Genomic DNA, 17,910 nt, shown 5'->3' on the forward strand with positions numbered 1-17,910 from the left:
AGGAAATGCAGGAGATGCTGGTTCCCTCCTTGGGTCAGGGAGACAGCCCGGAGAAGGGAATGGCAACCCACTCCAGTACTCTTGCTTGGAGAATTCCATGGACAGAGGAGCCTGGTGGGATAGAGTCAGCCACAACTGAGCAACTAACACTGTGTCCAAAGCGGAAGACTGTCAAGCCCACCTGGAGAGGTTGGCTTCACCAGAAACGGACTCGGAGAAGTAATTTGTGAAGCAAAATGCTTAGTAGGGATCAACACCTGTGAAAGGAAGAAGGCAGTGGGATTGGGTGGAGCACGCAGCTGAATCAGCATGTCGTCTCTACAAAGCCTCAGCCAGAGTCGGGGGAAGCTCTGCCACGAATGTTAACCCATCAGCGTTGCTGTGTATGGCGCGGCCAACCCTGCCTTCTTCAGTCCCGGCTCTGAGCTGCTTTGTAAAAAGCATTTCCTTGGCACCTGAAGCTGACTCGGATGTAACTGATAGCTGGAGGCTACCAGCTGACTCTGTTTTTTCCTTTGTTTTTTTTTTCCTTTTTTTTTTGTTTTTTGCAGTGGTAGGGAGAAGACTTTTTTTTTTTTTTTCTCATTCCAGGATATATTTTCATATTGTTTTGTTGTCATGCAAACTTTTGTCAAAGTTTGCTGTCAAAAAGGAACGTTTGTTCCTTTTTGCACGTTGGGGAGGATTGCAGATTGCTTATTTTCCACCAGAAGGAAAATAAAGAATTTGAGTCACTGTAAGTGTACAAAAAAATTTAAATTAGAATTGGAAAGATTATTTTTTCTCGTCTTTGTTTACGAGTAAATATGTACACTGTCTCACGATTGATTGTCCAGTGAATCCAAATTACCTTAGCTGTGTGCAGCATGTCATCCAAGCCTAATCTCCTCAGAATTCCTTTGTTGATTGAATGAGAGAAAGAAAGAGTGGGTGAAAGGCTAAGAAAGCTTGTGTTAATTAAGATATGTCCCCCACTGGTAGAAAATCATGGTCAGACATTATCAGATCATTAATCAGCTCATCAAAATATCACTTTGCAGAAAATCCTGTAGTTCTTTTCAGTGGCTTTAATGAAATTGTTCTAAGAAGCCCTGTGAAGGAACTGAGCGCTAGTTTTTGGATAATTGCCATTTTCTTAAGAAATAGACTTTGGGCCTACTGAGAAAGCAGTTCAGCTGGTATGATATTTTGCTCCAAGGGAAGAAGTATTATTTTAAAATTTTTGCTATTTAAGCAAAGCAACATGAGTTTACTTTTGTCTTTTCCTTAGCATTAGATAACTGATGGAATACTAATTAAATAGTTGAAATCTAGGAGACTAAAGAAGCATCAGTGTAAGCATTAGAAACAATTTTTCATATACTTGAACTTTGCTGAGGACAACTATCATTTATTTTTATTCTCATAAAGGAAAATTGTCATCATACTTTTATGGGGAAAAGTTAATTATTCACATTTAGAATTTATACATATAGTGATAAAAATAGAAATTTTAAAAGGATAATTTTCAGGTACTCTGTATATTTTCTATTTGTGTGTATGTGAATTTTTTTTACCTAGTTACTCAAGGATCTGCATGTTCACTTGGTATCCCTTACATTTATGATACTCAGATTAAAGGGCGCTTCAGATATAGGAATATTAACTATAGACTTCATAATTTGGGTAGCTTTATAAATGATCTCTTATATGCTACTTTTGCTGTGTATCTAGGGTGGTGATTTTCTGTTTTTTTCATTCTATTAATATAATGTCATCTCCAGACATGTTCTTCCAGATTTATAATCAAATGGGCTTTGTGCTTACGTAAACAAGGATAATCTATAGCTGTGTTATATTATACTTCTTTGGATTAATTATCTTTTTTTTCTTTGCATGTAACTCAGCTGGGGAATCACTCAGCAAACTTTAACTTATATTAGTTTTTAGCACCCAGGAATAAATCATACTTAATATTGTTGTTTGAACAATTCTTCACTTGATGTGTAAAGTTCATGTCTGCTGTTGGGTTTTGGTTTTATTTTTCAAGACCTATTTTAGGAAAGGCATAATTGGAGGGCAAAAAACACTGCAAATCATTCATTAAATGGGATGCCACATAAATTGAGTAGTAGACTGAAAAGCAAAGGTCATGTCATCAGAAAAATTTAGTAGTCATTTCACTGAAATAAGCACTGATTTTGTTGATAAAGATGGTAGCATATCAGTTAATGATAGACTTTAATTTAAAAAATATACACTCAAAGAGTAAGTGTACCTGAAGGAGAAAAATAAAGTATACTTTCTTGGATCTGTGGCCTATAGGGTTATAGCCGCCTCTGTTTAAATTTTCTTAGCTCCTCCCCAAGTGTATTATAAGAACTGTCAGAGCAGTGGAAACAAAATGCAGAGTAGAAGTCACATCTGATTCCATATATTTTAATAAATATGAAGATATAATCCATATCCTGCTTCTTAGCCATACTTGGTAACCACTGCTCACATAAGTTTACAAATGTTTATTCATTGCTCACAAATGTTTACCATCGAGTTATTTAGTAGCCTGGAAACACTGACTGTCATCAATTGTCGATTTTAAGCACTTTGTTGAAATTGCTCACCTTCAGTTAGTGATGGATTTACTGCAGTGTGGAGTTTCAGCTTTGTACTCTGTCTCGGCCTGATGGCGTGACTCTGTCAAGGCTAGAGAAGAGGTCTCTGGCTTTTTATGATTGATGAATGATGACCAAGGCAGCTGTTCGAAAAAACATTAAGATAAACATGAACAAATAATTTTATGTATCCAGTAAGAATGGAAGTTGAAAATAGCCTTCCAACTAATATATATCCAGCAACTTAATATATATCAAGTAATGTTCTGTATCCTGGTGGTACAATACCCATCTACTAGGAGGGGGGTGATCAGTCAGTCAGTTCAGTCGCTCAGTCGTGTCTGACTCTTTGCAACCCCCTGGGCTGCAGCATGTCAAGCCTCCCTGTCCATCACTAACTCCCAGAGCTTGCTCAAACTCATGTCCATTGAGCTGGTGATGCCATCCAACCATTTCATCCTCTGTCGTCCCCTTCTCCTCCTGCCTTCAATCTTTCTCAGCCTCAGGGTCTTTTCAGATGAGTCAATTCTTCGCATCAGGTGGCCAAAGCATTGCAGTTTCAGCTTCAGCATCAGTCCTTCCAAAATGTTCAGAACTGACTTCCTTTATGATTGACTGGTTTGATTTCCTTGCAGTCCAAGGGACCCTCAAGAGTCTTCTCCAGCACTACGGTTCAAAAGCATCAATTCTTAGGCGCTCAACTTTCTTTATAATCCAACTCTCACATCCATACATGACTACTGGAAAAACCATAGCTTTGACTAGATGGACCTTTGTCGGCAAAGTAATGTCTCTGCTTTTTAATATGCTCTCTAGGTTGGTCATAGCTTTTCTTCCAGAGTAAGCATCTTTTAATTTCAAGGGTGGATAGACAAATATATATACTAATAAAAATGTAATGTGATAGATTCCATGAGCATGTAAGCACAGAGTGTCCTATGAGTACCCAGTAGGGCCATCTGTTCCAGATTTGGCAGAAAGAGAGAAAGAGGAGGGATCAAGAAAGTCTTCCCTATGGATGACTCTAGAGATAATGACCATTTAATCCTAGAAATGTGGGATCAGTATTAGAGTGATAGGTTACTCTGTCAATACAGATAGCTTTTTGTTATAAATGTTTCTCAAGATGGAACTGAGGAATCTTCTTTTCTTTGCCCTCTTTTATTTCCTTCTCTTCTTTTCTGTTTCCTTTCTCTCTACCTGTCTCTTTCTCTTCCTCTTTCTTTTCCTCCCTTTCTCCCTCTTTCCTTTATTATGAATTCATGAGCACAGAAATATATTAATCACATTCTTGGTTCATGACCCAATGTTGTCACTGGATAATTCCTGGCTCTCATGCACTCATCCACTGATTTATGATGCTATAACAAATACATATGGCATTATTAACAATTGCATACACTTTTCTTTTTGCTTTCTCCTATTTCTCCCCTTACTCCTTCTAAAATGTAATCATTATCCCAAATTGGGTATATTATACCTTTTTTCCCAGATTTGCCAGGTTTGCTTTGTTGGGTAACATATCCAAACAACACATTGCATAGTTACTTTTAACTCAAAAAATAATATTCTTCTGTGTGTAATCTGCTGATACTATTTTTCACTCAAGATCCTACTAATATGATTTACTGTGTTTTTATTTGTAACTGAATTCATTGTCTTATTTCAAAGAATATTCCATTGTGTGAATATGCTACAAATTATCCTTTCTTCTGTTCATAAACAGTTGAGTTGTTTCCATTTATGGTGTCCTGAACAGAGCTGCCATGAATGTTATTTTTCTTGCTGAGACATATTTGAAAGTTTCTGCAGAATATTTACCAGGTTAATAAGTTGGCTTAAAGCTCAACATTCAGAAAACTAAGATCATGGCATCTGATCCCATCACTTCATGGCAAATAGATGGGGAAACAGTGGCTGACTTTGTTTTTTGGGGCTCCAAAATCAATGCACATGGTGATTGCAGCCATGAAATTAAAAGACGCTTACTCCTTGGAAGGAAAGTTATGACTAACCTAGATAGCATATTAAAAAGCAGAGACATTACTTTGCCAACAAAGGTCCATCTAGTCAAGGCTATGGTTTTTCCAGTGGTCATGTATGGATGTGAGAGTTGGACTGTGAAGAAAGCTGAGCACCGAAAAATTGATGCTTTTGAGCTATGGTGTTGGAGAAGATTCTTGAGAGTCCCTTGGACTGCAAGGAGATCCAACCAGTCCATTGTACACGAGATCAGTCCTGGGTGTTCATTGGAAGGACTGATGCTGAAGCTGAAACTCCCATACTTTGGCCACCTCATGCGAAGAGTTGACTCATTGGAAAAGCCCCTGATGCTGGGAAAGATTGAAGGCGGGAGGAGAAGGGGACGACAGAGGATGAGATGGCTGGATGGCATCACCGACTCGATGGACATGAGTTTTGAGTAAACTCCGGGAGTTGGTGATGGACAGGGAGGCCTGACGTGCTACGATTCATGGGGTCGCAAAGAGTCGGAGATGACTGAGCGACCGAACTGAACTGAACTGAATAGGTTATGCAAAATTTAAGCTTAAAAGATAATACCAATTTGTTTTCCAAAACTATTGCATCAACTTGCATATCCTCCAGAAATATGTAAGAGCTTATGTTGATACAGTCCTAACATTTGGTCCTGTGAGATAAATTTCTATCAATCGAATGCCGCACAATGTGAATGCTCTCTTATGGTGTATGGTTTTAATTCTCATTTCCCAGGTTACTAATGAATTTTTACATCTCTTTGTATATTTATTAGTCATATATAATAAATAATCTTTATTTTATAAAGGTTATTTAACCTTTCAATTATAAAATTTTAGTACTAGTTTATATTAATGAATACTTGCTATACTTATATGCACAGTTGTTATGATATCTTATTCAGAGAAATATGCAATCATTAAAGTGAAATAAAGACCTATTTTAGTAGTACATAAAATGGTGAGTAAATTTCTAATACAAGAAATGAAGTCAGAATGGCAAACTTAAAGAATAGGAAATAATTTTATTTTGAGATTATTTTATGACTTTTTTTTATAACTTGATATTTATTTTTCTTTTGACAGAACGATTTCGAGACTTACTACTTCCACCATCTAGTCAAGACTCCGAGATTCTGCCCTTCATTCAATCTAGAAATTATCCCAAGTAAGTACAATAAGAGCCCCCTAGATATTGTGAAGGGAATGGATATAATGATGGGCAAGCTTTGGGAGGGCAAAAACAAAATGTTTCCTTTTTTAGGATTTCTGAAAAAGCATGAATAACCTAACCTAACTAACTAGGGCATTCTCCAGCACTGTAATGTCTCAGGGTCCTTACAGGTGGGTCAGAGATAAAAGCTTGCTGCCCATGTATCCCAGCTGTGGTTGGGAGCTGTTGCCAAGTGCATGCCACAAGGGATCTGCATCAGTGTCTGCTTATGTTTCTTTTTGCTTGATGCTGTACCAACAGAGTCAGATAGTTTGGAATGATCCCTCATCTGGTTTCTGCATCAACAGAGTTAGATACTTTGTGGATAGTCCCTCATCAGTTTCCTGTTTTCTATCCATTAATGTAACGATTTATTTATATTTAATAAATGGTTTTTAAAATGAAACATGCTAGATATTATTTTTAAAATTTCTACATATTCTTTGGGGCTTCCCTGGTGGCTCAGACAGTAAAGCGTCTGCCTGTGATGCGGGAGACCCAGGTTTGATCCCTGGGTCGGGAAGATCCCCTGGAGAAGGAAATGGCAACCCACTCCAGTATTCTGGCCTGGGAAATTCCATGGATGGAGGAGCCTGGTAGGCTACAGTCCATGAGGTCACAAAGAGTTGGACACGACTGAGCGACATCTTGGTAATTCTTTCTTAAATGGGTCAGACTTTTTCTTAATGTGCCTCATCTTCCCAGAGAATAAAGTACCAGGTTTTTGTTTTGTTTCCTCCCTAAAAGCTGATGTGTGCTGGCATCTTGATCCTTCCTGCGGAAGCTTGCAGTACCCTCTAATTTTTTAATAATCTGACTCTCTTTACTAGCTAGTATGCAACAGGCTAAGAATCAACAAACTATTATCTGAACTAAAAAAAAAAAAGGTCACCAAGTTAAAGAATTAGAGCTTGGTTTGCACATAATCAAACCTCATGATGATGCTAAGTGATTCATTCTTTGATCAGCTTGGCAGTTTATTCAAGAATTTGCTGAACTTCACCTTTAGGATAATTTTTCCCTGTTTACTTAGATATGATAATATTTACTTAATTCTGATCACAAAATAAATATAGAATCTGAATTATTGTTTCATTGTTTCAGATATTAATTCAGGTTTAATCTCTGGGAATAATCTTCCAATCTCCTCCCAGTACACATGGGGACATACATGTGCCTGGACATACATGTGCCAGCCTCGAATGGGCACACTGCTCTTCACATGCATGTTGGCAGGGGCATGGAGGTACCCCGCCTCGCATGGACACAGGGCTCTTCACGTGCATGTTGGCAGGGGCATGGAGGTGCCCCGCCTCGCATGGGCATAGGGCTCTTCATGTGCCTGTTGGCAGGGGCATGGAGGTGCCCCGCCTCGCATGGGCACACTGCTCTTCATGTGCCTGTTGGCAGGGGCATGGAGGTGCCCCGCCTCGCATGGGCACAGGGCTCTTCACGTGCATGTTGGCAGGGGCATGGAGGTACCCGCCTCGCATGGGCACTCTGCTCTTCACATGCATGTTGGCAGGGGCATGGAGGTACCCACCTCGCATGGGCACACTGCTCTTCATGTGCCTGTTGGCAGGGGCATGGAGGTACCCGCCTCGCATGGGCACACTGCTCCTCACATGCATGTTGGCAGGGGCATGGAGGTACCCGTCTTGCATGGGCACAGGGCTCTTCATGTGCATGTTGGCAGGGGCATGGAGGTACCCACCTCGCATGGGCACAGGGCTCTTCACGTGCATGTTGGCAGGGGCATGGAGGTACCCGCCTCGCATGGGCACAGGGCTCTTCACGTGCATGTTGGCAGGGGCATGGAGGTACCCGCCTCGCATGGGCACTCTGCTCTTCACGTGCATGTTGGCAGGGTCATGGAGGTACCCGCCTCGCATGGGCACTCTGCTCTTCACGTGCATGTTGGCAGGGGCATGGAGGTACCCGCCTCGCATGGGCACACTGCTCTTCACGTGCATGTTGGCAGGGGCATGGAGGTACCTGCCTCGCATGGGCACACTGCTCTTCACATGCATGTTGGCAGGGGCATGGAGGTACCTGCCTCGCATGGGCACAGGGCTCTTCACATGCATGTTGGCAGGGGCATGGAGGTGCCCGCCTCACATGGGCACTCTGCTCTTCACGTGCATGTTGGCAGGGGCATGGAGGTGCCCGCCTCACATGGGCACAGGGCTCTTCACGTGCATGTTGGCAGGGGCATGGAGGTGCCCGCCTCGCATGGGCACTCTGCTCTTCACATGCATGTTGGCAGGGGCATGGAGGTGCCCCACCTCGCATGGGCACAGGGCTCTTCACGTGCATGTTGGCAGGGGCATGGAGGTACCCGCCTCGCATGGGCACACTGCTCTTCACACGCATGTTGGCAGGGGCATGGAGGTGCCCGCCTCGTATGGGCACAGGGCTCTTCACGTGCATGTTGGCAGGGAGCATGGAGGTGCCCGAAGTGGTCCATGCACATCCATCCATATTTTCGCCCACAGCTACTATTTGCGAAGACCAATGATGCTTGTTTTGCTGCCTCTTAGGCTTACTGTCTGCCTGATGCCATTGTATAAAGAGGGGCTCACAGCGATTTCTCAGCTGGTAGTCTGTCTGCAGCTGTTTCCCTAGGTGTCCTCAGCTACATCATTTTACATGTATTCTGCTTATTCTTAGATTACTTTTCTGACAGTGATGTCATCCATTCTACTGTTTAGCAGACATCATGTGACAGTGCTTTCTCAGTGTCTAACCCTTGGAGTAGAGATTCTTTTTGATATCTGTAGATTAAAAGAATAAAAATCATCCATGGATGCCACACACACCATATTACGGCATTTAAGTGTGCAAACTCAAACATATTGCTTGACCTGCTGACTTGGTGGCCTGGGTGACCTGATCCTCTATGCCTCAGTTCCACCTGTGGGAAAGGAGGAAGATAAACATACTTACCATTCAAGCGTGGTACAAAGATCAAATGAAGTAGTGGAAAAATATTTTGAACTGAGCTTGATACATAGTAAATACTGCATTTTAGCTGCAGTTGTTTAAAATTGCATATAAAATTACCTAGATTTACATGCTTTCAAATACTGTAGAAAATAGATTATTCATTTGTCTTGCAGGATAGCTTTGATGTCAAGATGCTTTCAACAACACAACCTTGTTAATATTTAGAGAAGTACAATTTGTTCAGGATTTCTGAATTACTGGTAGATGTTGACGCGATGTACTGCTTCAGTTCAGTTCAATAGCTCAGTCGTGTCCAACTGTTTGCAGCCCCATGGACTGCCGCATGCCAAGCTTCCTGTCCATCACCAACTCCTGAGTCCTATTCAAACTCATGTCCATTGAGTTGGTGATGCCATCCAACCATCTCATCCTCTTTTGTTCCCTTCTCCTCCCGCCTTCAATCTTTCCCAGCATCAGGGTCTTTTCCAATGAGTCAGTTCTCTGCATCAGGTGGCCAAAGTATTAGAGTTTCAGCTTCAGCATCAGTCCTTCCAATGAATATTCAGGACTGATTTCCTTTAGGATGGACTAGTTGGATCTCTTTGCAGTCCAAGGGACTCTCAAGAGTCTTTTCAAACACCACAGTTCAAAAGCATCAGTTGTTCAGCACTCAGCTATTGTTATAGTCCAACCCTTACATCCGTACATGACTACTGGAAAAATCATAGCTTTGACTAGATGACCTTTGTCAGCAAAGTAATATCTCTGCTTTTTGATATGCTGTCTAGTTTGGTCATAGCTTTTCTTCCAAGGAGCAAGCATCTTTTAGTTTCATGGCTGCAGTCATCACATGCAGTGATTTTGGAACCCAAAAAAATAAAGTCTGTCACTGTTTCCATTGTTTCCCCATCTATTTGCCATGAAGTGATGGGACCAGATGCCATGATCTTAGTTTTCTGAGTGTTGAGTTTTAAGTCAACTTTTTCACTCTCCTCTTTCCCTTTCATCAAGAGGCTGTTTAGTTCTTCTTTGCTTTCTGCCATAAGGGTGGTGTCATCTGCATATCTGAGGTTACTGATATTTATCCTCGCAATCTTGATTCCTGCTTGTGCTTCATCCAGCCCAGCATACTGGCTGATGTACTCTGCATATAAGTTAAATAAGCAGAGTGACAATATACAGCCTTGACATACTCCTTTCCTGATTTGGATCCAGTCTGTTCCATATCCAGTTCTAACTGCTGCTTCTTGACCTGCATACAGGTTTCTCAAGAGGCAGGTCAGGTGGTTTGGTATTCCCATCTCTTTCAGAATTTTCCACAGTTTGTTGTGATCTACACAGTCAAAGGCTTTGGAGTAGTTAATAAAGCAGAATTAGATATTTTTCTGGAATTCTCTTGCTTTTTCGATGATCCAACATATGTTGGCAATTTGATCTCTGGTTCCTCTGCCTTTTCTAAATCCAGCTAGAACATCTGGAAGTTCATGGTTCATACTGTTGAAATCTGGTTTGAAGAATTTTGAGCATTACTTTGCTAGCGTGTGAGATGAGTACAACTGTTTGGTAGTTTGAGCATTCTTTGGCATTGCCTTTGTTTGGGATTGGAATGAAAATTGACCTTTTCCAGTCCTGTGGCCACTGCTGATTCTTCCAGATTTTCTGGCATATTGAGTGCAGCACTTTCACAGCATCATCTTTTAGGATTGGAAATAGCTCTGCTGGAATTCCATCACCTCCACTAGCTTTGGGGAGTAGCCATCATAGTCAACAAAAGAGTCTGAAATGCAGTACTTGGATGCAATCTCAGAAACGACAGAATGATCTTTGTTCATTTCCGGGGCAAACCATTCAGTATCACAGTGAAAGTCAAATTCGCTCACTCGTGTCCAACTCTTTGCAACCCCGTGGACTATACATGGACTATATCCCCCTGGAATACTCTAGGCCACAATGCTGTAGTGGTAGCCTTTCCCTTCTCCAGGGGATCTTCACAACACTATCACAGTAATCCAAGTCTGTGCCCCAACAGTAATGCTGAAGAAGCTGAAATTGAATGGTTCTAAGAAGACCTACAAGACCTTCTAGAATTAACACCCAAAAAAGATGTCCTTTTCATTATAGGGGACTGGAATGCAAAAGTAGGAAGTCAAGAGATGCCTGGAGTAACAGGCAAATTTGTCCTTGGAGTACAGAATGAAGCAGGGCAAAGGCTAATGGAGTTTTGCCAAGAGAACTCACTGGTCATAGCAAGCACTCTCTTCCAACAACACAAGAGAAGACTCTTCACATGGACATCACCAGATAGTCAATACTGAAATCAGATTGATTATATTCTTTGCACCCAAGAATGGAGAAGCTCTATACAGTCAGCAAAAACAAGACCGGGAGCTGACTGTGGCTCAGATCATGACTCCTTATTGCCAAATTCAGACTTAAATTGAAGAAAAGTAGGGAAAAACCAGTGGACCATTCAGGTATAACCTAAATCAAACCCCTTACGATTATACAGTGGAAGTGACAAATAGATTCAAGGGATTAGATCTGATTAGACAGAGTGCCTGAAGAACTGTGAATGGAGGTTCGTGACACTGTACAGGGGCACTGATCAAGACCATCCCCAAGAAAAAGAAATGCAAAATGGCAAAATGGTTGTCTGAGGAGGCCTTTCAAATAGCTGAGAAACAAAGAGAAGCGAAAGGCAAAGGAGAAAAGGAAAGATATACCCATTTGAATGCAAAGTTCCAAAGAATAGCAAGGAGAGATAAGAGAGCCTTCCTCAGGGATCAGTGCAAAGAAATATAGGAAAACAATAGAGTGGGAAAGACTAGAGATCTCTTCAAGAAATTTAGAGATACCAAGGGAACATTTCATGCAAAGATGGGCACAATAAAGGACAGAAATGGTATGGACCTAGGAGAAACACAAGATGTTAAGAAGAGGTGGCAAGAATACACAGAAGTACTATATGAAAAAGATCTTCATGACCCAGATAACCACGATGGTGTGATTATTCACCTAGAGCCAGACATCTTGGAATGCGAAGTCAAGTGGGCCTTAGAAAGCATCTCTACGAACAAAGCTAGTGGAGATAATGGAATTCCAGTTGAGATACCTCTTAGGTGACCACTTAACGCCTTTATGAGATTCTGTTTTCTGAACTATCAATGAAAACATGCTAATTAAAGGTTTCTGCACCTGGAAATATTTATATAAAAAGTCTGTATTAAATACAATTCATTTATTTTAAGTTACAGAATATTAAGCATTTTCATCTTCCCATAGCTGGTTTGATTTAATGTCTCCTTTGGCCGAATTCTAGCAGGTGCTGGAGGACACAGAAGGAATAATATAATTCAGTTTGTGCTGTCCTAGGGAGTGTAGAGATGGTCCAGAGAAGGGCATAGGAACAAAAGCTCCAGACATGTGAACAATACCCATGTAAAGAAGGTTGGGGTCTGGACTTCCCTGGTGGTTCTGTGGTTAAGAATTCACCTTCCAATGCAGAAAGTACAGGTTTGATCCCTGGTTGGGGAACTAAGATCCTACATGCCTCGTGGCCAAAAACCAAACTGTAAAACAGAAGCAAAATTGTAAAAAATTTAATAAAGACTTTTTAAAAAGTAAAAAGAATGTTGGGGCAGAAGAAGAGAAAGTTGTGGTAAGAGCCAGTTAGTAAATACAAGTGGGCAGAGAATGTGTGTATGTCTAGGCCTAATTTAAATCAATTTTGCATTATTCATGGTTTTCAATACTGTGATTTGTTCTCTCATTTATGCTCAATCTCAAATATACTCTCGTTATTCATTATTGAAGATAATTAAAATCAAGGAATTTGTAATTTTCTGTCAAAGAAAAATTTCTCGAATGCTGAAAGTTTAATCAAACCATTAGTATTTCTTGCTTTTATTCACAGTGCAGTATACCTATTTACAGTATGATTTTTCTGATTCTTTTACTGACTCACTGAATATAGACTCCATTAGTGAGAGATACGTTTTAAGAGCTAAAATATGGTTAAGAAGTGACCTACTTGCCTTATATTATGTGATCTCACAGAGAGATATTTATAGAGGATAATGTAGCTGACTACTTTGAGTGAGACTCACTTTGCATTGGTTAATATAGACTGATAAAGGGACTGTGTAGTTTGGATTGGGGGGATGGGTCTCTAGTGAGTATAGTGTCCCTGTAATTTAAACATCTTATCAAGAGTCACCTAATGGATAATAAAACATGGAAAAGGGTGTCCTTTATTTAGGAGAAAAAAATCATGGAAGAACTAACTAGCTCTTGAAATGTGTGTGTACATTTTCTAAGGAAAAGTCACTTAAAAAAAAAATTACCCACAATAATGCTGGAGACCATTGTTCTAAAATATAACAATGCTAATTAATCACATTCTTACATTCTTGAACTCAAATTTGACCCATTGCCAAAGCTAGACACATCCATTCTCTTCAGAATGTCAGAGAAGACATTGCACCATGAAAATTCTCAGAGTAGGATAGATGTGTCAGACGTAGATGAGTGACAAGAAGGAAATGAATGCATACTTAATACAAAATAAATGTTGATTCATAGCTTAGAGGAAAGAAATGAAGATAGTGAAGCTTAAGTTTGGTTGCTCATTTCTTAGCTGGCATCGTTGTTTAGGATCTAGGTTTATAATGTATTTAGAATAGAGGGTAGCTATAAATATTCTTATCCTTGCAAATACAGCTGGGCATGTAGATGGTTGAGGTCATTAGGCAGAATTTTACTTGTAAATGACCTGCAGCCATTTTAACAATTGGGCTAGCAAAACATATTTCAATGACTGAAAGTTTAATCATAATATATATAAAAATATGGTGAAAAATAGGAATTAAATGTTGCATATCTCTATTTGGTTCTCATAAATATCAAATTCTATGGAATTCTTAATGTCAGAAGTGCTTAGAGAGGGGAATATTATTTATGACAAAATTCAAAGCTCTTTTTGGCATGGTTTGCCACCAAAGGACAACTTTGATTATTTGGACAATGAAAGCAATCTCCTAACCCAATGTAATTTCCAATGGGCTGCTTATAAATGGCTTAAAATAGTGATATAGAGTACTACAGTTAAATTGCAGAGCTTCAGATGACCTTTCTGGATGTCATCTATTCTCCAGGTTGCCTTCCTTTTTCTTCCCAAAGAAAGTTTTGAGTTCCTCTTCTTCCAAAGACCCTCTCTCCCTCTTTAGTAATTTTTGTTCAGTCTGCACATCTGTAATATTTTTGTCACCTGAACTAAGTTATGCTCATTCATAATAAAAATAACAACATTTAATGCTTTCTACTTGCCAGGATTGTGTTATGAGCTTTATATGTCTTATTTCATTTAATCTTTACCATCCCCCTATGAGTTAAGTTGGGCTTCCCTGGTGGCTCAGAGGTTAAAGGGTCTGCCTGCAGTGTGGGAGACCTGGGTTCGATCCCTGGGTCGGCAAGATCCCCTGGAGAAGGAAATGGCAACCCACTCCAGTATTCTTGCCTGGAGAATCCCATGGACCGAGGAGCTTGGTAGGTCCATGGGGGTCGCAAAGAGTTGGACACAACTGAGCGACTTCACTCACTCACTCATGAGTTAAGTAGGACCATTTCCCCAATTATACAGATTTCACAGCTTAAGGGACTAAAATTTATAGGGGTTAAGTGATTTACCCAAAATCACACAGCAAAGCTGGATCTCAAACCCAGGTCTGTCTGCCCCCCAAATTGTAACTAATTGTGTTATACTGCCTCTCATTTATGCAACAGTTCATGTCTCCATTCTTCAAATATTTATTGACAAATTACATGCATCAGAAGCACTCAGAATTACTGAAAATACAAAAGTGATTAGGATGTAGTAAATAGTTTTGAGGAACCTGAAGTCCAGTGGGAGAAAAGCAGAAATCAGAGTTTAATGGAGAAATTAATGATAGCAATATGATAAGTCCTGTAATGATAGAAAAGTACACCAAATTCAATGAGAGAAGAGAAGATAAAGTAGTTTCCTGGCTAGATAATTCGTGTAAAGTTTAATTTTCCCTTTGAGTGAAATCTCGACAAGTGTTATGGAACCAGATGAAGAGGCTTTTTGGCTTGAACAAAGAGCATAACAGCATATGGAACCACGAAAGTGGGTGTTTCATTGAGAGATGATGTTTCATATTCAGTCGGGAGGTGATAAAGGATCCTTTGTTCATAATATCCATAATATTAAAGGATTATTGTCTTTCATTTTCTCATCCTTAAACTTAGTTTTTTCTTTTATATAGTAGATGATATTCCAACCTGGCTGGCAGCAGATCTAAAAAAAAAGGATATTCTAGCTAGAGTGTAGAATGCAGCAATAAGGATTCTTAATTCTTGAGTATTTTCAAATCTAGGTGAGCACATTGTTGGACTTAAACTATCCATAAATAGGAGATCCCAGCCCCTGGGCTGGGATTCATAAGTAAAAACGCTGCCGTCAAGACTGCAAAATCACCTGGACCTAAAAAAAAAAAAAAAAATTCTACAAGAAGTGAGGCACTGCTGCAGTTGTAAAGATTCCACGCACATTTGATAAGTCAAGGAACGCTATTCCTGCAAGACCAACGGACAAGGAATAAGGACGCCTCTGTGTTGAGTGAGAGGAACTCATTCTGGACTCCAGTCAGAACCGGTTCAAGGACGGAGCCAAGATGAGCTGTCGCTGGGAGGTCAGGCAGCTGAAATCTTAGAGCAGGCTGAGGCAGTAAACACCTTCTGGGAGATGAAGTACCCTGGAGTCCCCTTCTCGCGCCTGTGAGAGTTCTTTGCTTTCTTTGCTCGGCCTCGTCTGCGTTCTCGGCTGTCAGACGTCTCCTAGGGCTTCAGTTGTTTGCAGGTTTTGTCTCTTTCTCATAATCTGCGCGTCTGTCTGTCTGTGGCTGTGCTGGGCCTTGGTCGCTGCCCTGGCTCTTCTCCGGGTGTAGGAGCGGGTTAGCGCTCTAGGTGCGGTGCGCTGGCTGCTCCCGGGGACGCCGTCTCGTGCCGAGCAGGGGCCCTGGAGCCCCGGAGTTGCGGGGCGCTGGCTCAGGGCCTAGTTGCTTCACAGCGTATGGAATCTTCCGGACCAGGGAGCAAACCCTTGTCTGCTGCATCTCCTGCATTGGCAGGCGGATTCTTTACCTGGGAAGCCCTGTTTGTGTTTTACGCAGAAATTGCTTATCAGCTGAGAGAGAAGGTGGCCTGAAGTTCTTCCTTTGTGAAAAATCTTAGAATCCTATCTTAATACCCTTGGATAGAAACAGCCTGCCTTTTGCAAACGGTGAAAGTATCAGCTGCCCAGTTGTCTCCCACTAACTGCGACTCCAAGGACTGGTAGCCCGCCAGCTCCTCTGTCCATGGGATCCTCCAGGCAAGAATACTGGAGTGGGTTGCCATTCGCTTCACCAGAGGATCTTCCCGACCCAGGAATCGAACCTGGGTCTCCTGCAATGCAGGCAGATTCTTCACCATCTGAGCCAACAGGGAAGCCCTTTTTGCATAAGGTGATGTATATGTAGCTCCTCAAGGGTATTGGCAGAGTTATCAGAGTTAAACCATGATTTTAGGACCAGTTTATGACCTATTTGTTGGTCAGTCTCTGAGCTGTGTCCGACTCTTTGTGACTCCGTGGACTGCAGCACGCCAGCATTCCCTGTCCCAAAATGGAGTTTGCTCAAATTCATGTCTCTTGAGTCAGTGATGCTATCTAACCGTCTCATCCTCTACTGCCCACTTCTCCTTTTTTCCTTCTGAACCTACAGTGTAAATGAAGAGTTTAAAAGCAGTTAAAAATTAATCAATTCTTAATGTTTATGGTCATATAATTTTGATAATATGCTTGTTTTATGGGAATTTCTTGCCAAAGAATTTTTCTCCTTGGAGCCATTAAAGTAATTAATTTTTCTGTTTGGAAAACCTTGCTTGTATAATTCAGAACTCCAAGAAACAGATATCAATCAAAGCAGTTTTTCAAAAAATGTTGCCTTTATTTATGCATGAGATTGCATTAGTATTCATCACTCATTAATTACAGAGATTTCTTAGCCCTCTACTGGTGAAATTTCCTTCCTTAAGCTGTTCCTAATGTCTAAACAATGTGGGCCACCACCCGCCACCTCCTACCAAGCCTTCACTTAAATGTTAAGGGTCTGCCCAGGTCACCATATTTAAAATTCCCACCTGCACAAGCTCACTCTGTACCCTTCTCACCTGCTTTACTAGCACCATCAATGTAACCTGGGCAATTGTTAGAAATACAGGTTCTCAGATTTCACCCCAGACTTATTGACCCAGGAAATCTGGTCATGGAGTCCAGCACTCTGTTTTAGCAAGCCCTTCAAAAATTTCTGATGCAAACTAATATTTGAGGACCATTAGAGAAAGATAGATGACCCAGAGGGATGGGATGGGGAGGAAGGTGGGAAGGGGGTTCAGGATGGGGAACACATGTACACCCTTGGCAGATTCAAGTCAGTGTATGGCAAAACCAATACAGTGTTGTAAAATAAATTAATTAATTTAAAAAAAGAGAGAGAGAAAGAAAGATTTCAAGGACTTTCTCAATTTTTTTAACTCCCTCCCACTTCTTGTTGTTTTTATGGATATGATTACTTCCTGGGAATGTATGCTCTAAAATGACACCTATCCTCTTCAGGGAAACAGTTAATCACATTCATCATTTCCCCAGAAAAAAACTGTCATATGAGGGATGGCTCCAAACTCTTCCATCCTGCGAAGCAGGATTTTCCAGGAGTTCCTTGACACAATGTGCCCTTTTCATATTTTGTTTTGCCTGTACAGTCTCTGGGTCAGGAAGATCCCCTGGAGAAGGGAACAGCAACCCACTCCAGTATTCTTGCCTGGAGAATTCCGTGGACTGAGGAGCCTGGTGGGCCACAGTCCAGGGGGTCACAAAGAATCAACACGACCAAGCGACTAACACTTTATGTCTTATCCCTAATCAAAATAATTTAAAATTTATTGTAATCATTAATATGCGATCATTAAGAAGAGGAGCTTTGGAGTCAGTCTTATCAGAAATTGAATAATAATCTTTCTTCCTTTTTTTTTGTTTAAAAATGTTATTAAGAAAAATGTTGATAGATAATTTTTTAAGTTTCTAATTAAAACTTTTTATTCTGTA

General features: G+C 40.8%; 1 protein-coding gene across 2 annotated transcripts in view; it reads left to right on the forward strand.

Annotated features, from left to right (window-relative positions):
* The window catches only part of NOX4 (NADPH oxidase 4), a 173,937-nt gene that overhangs the window by 118,704 nt on the left and 37,323 nt on the right, over nucleotides 1-17,910 (forward strand). For both annotated transcript variants that reach the window (XM_043452306.1, XM_043452307.1), the window contains one exon: nucleotides 5,675-5,756. In XM_043452306.1, coding sequence (XP_043308241.1) covers nucleotides 5,675-5,756 — 82 coding nt within the window. The remainder of the gene's footprint in view (nucleotides 1-5,674; nucleotides 5,757-17,910) is intronic.

The sequence above is a fragment of the Cervus canadensis genome, chromosome 29 (genome assembly GCF_019320065.1).
Source record: "Cervus canadensis isolate Bull #8, Minnesota chromosome 29, ASM1932006v1, whole genome shotgun sequence".
Classification (NCBI taxonomy): Eukaryota; Metazoa; Chordata; class Mammalia; order Artiodactyla; family Cervidae; genus Cervus; species Cervus canadensis.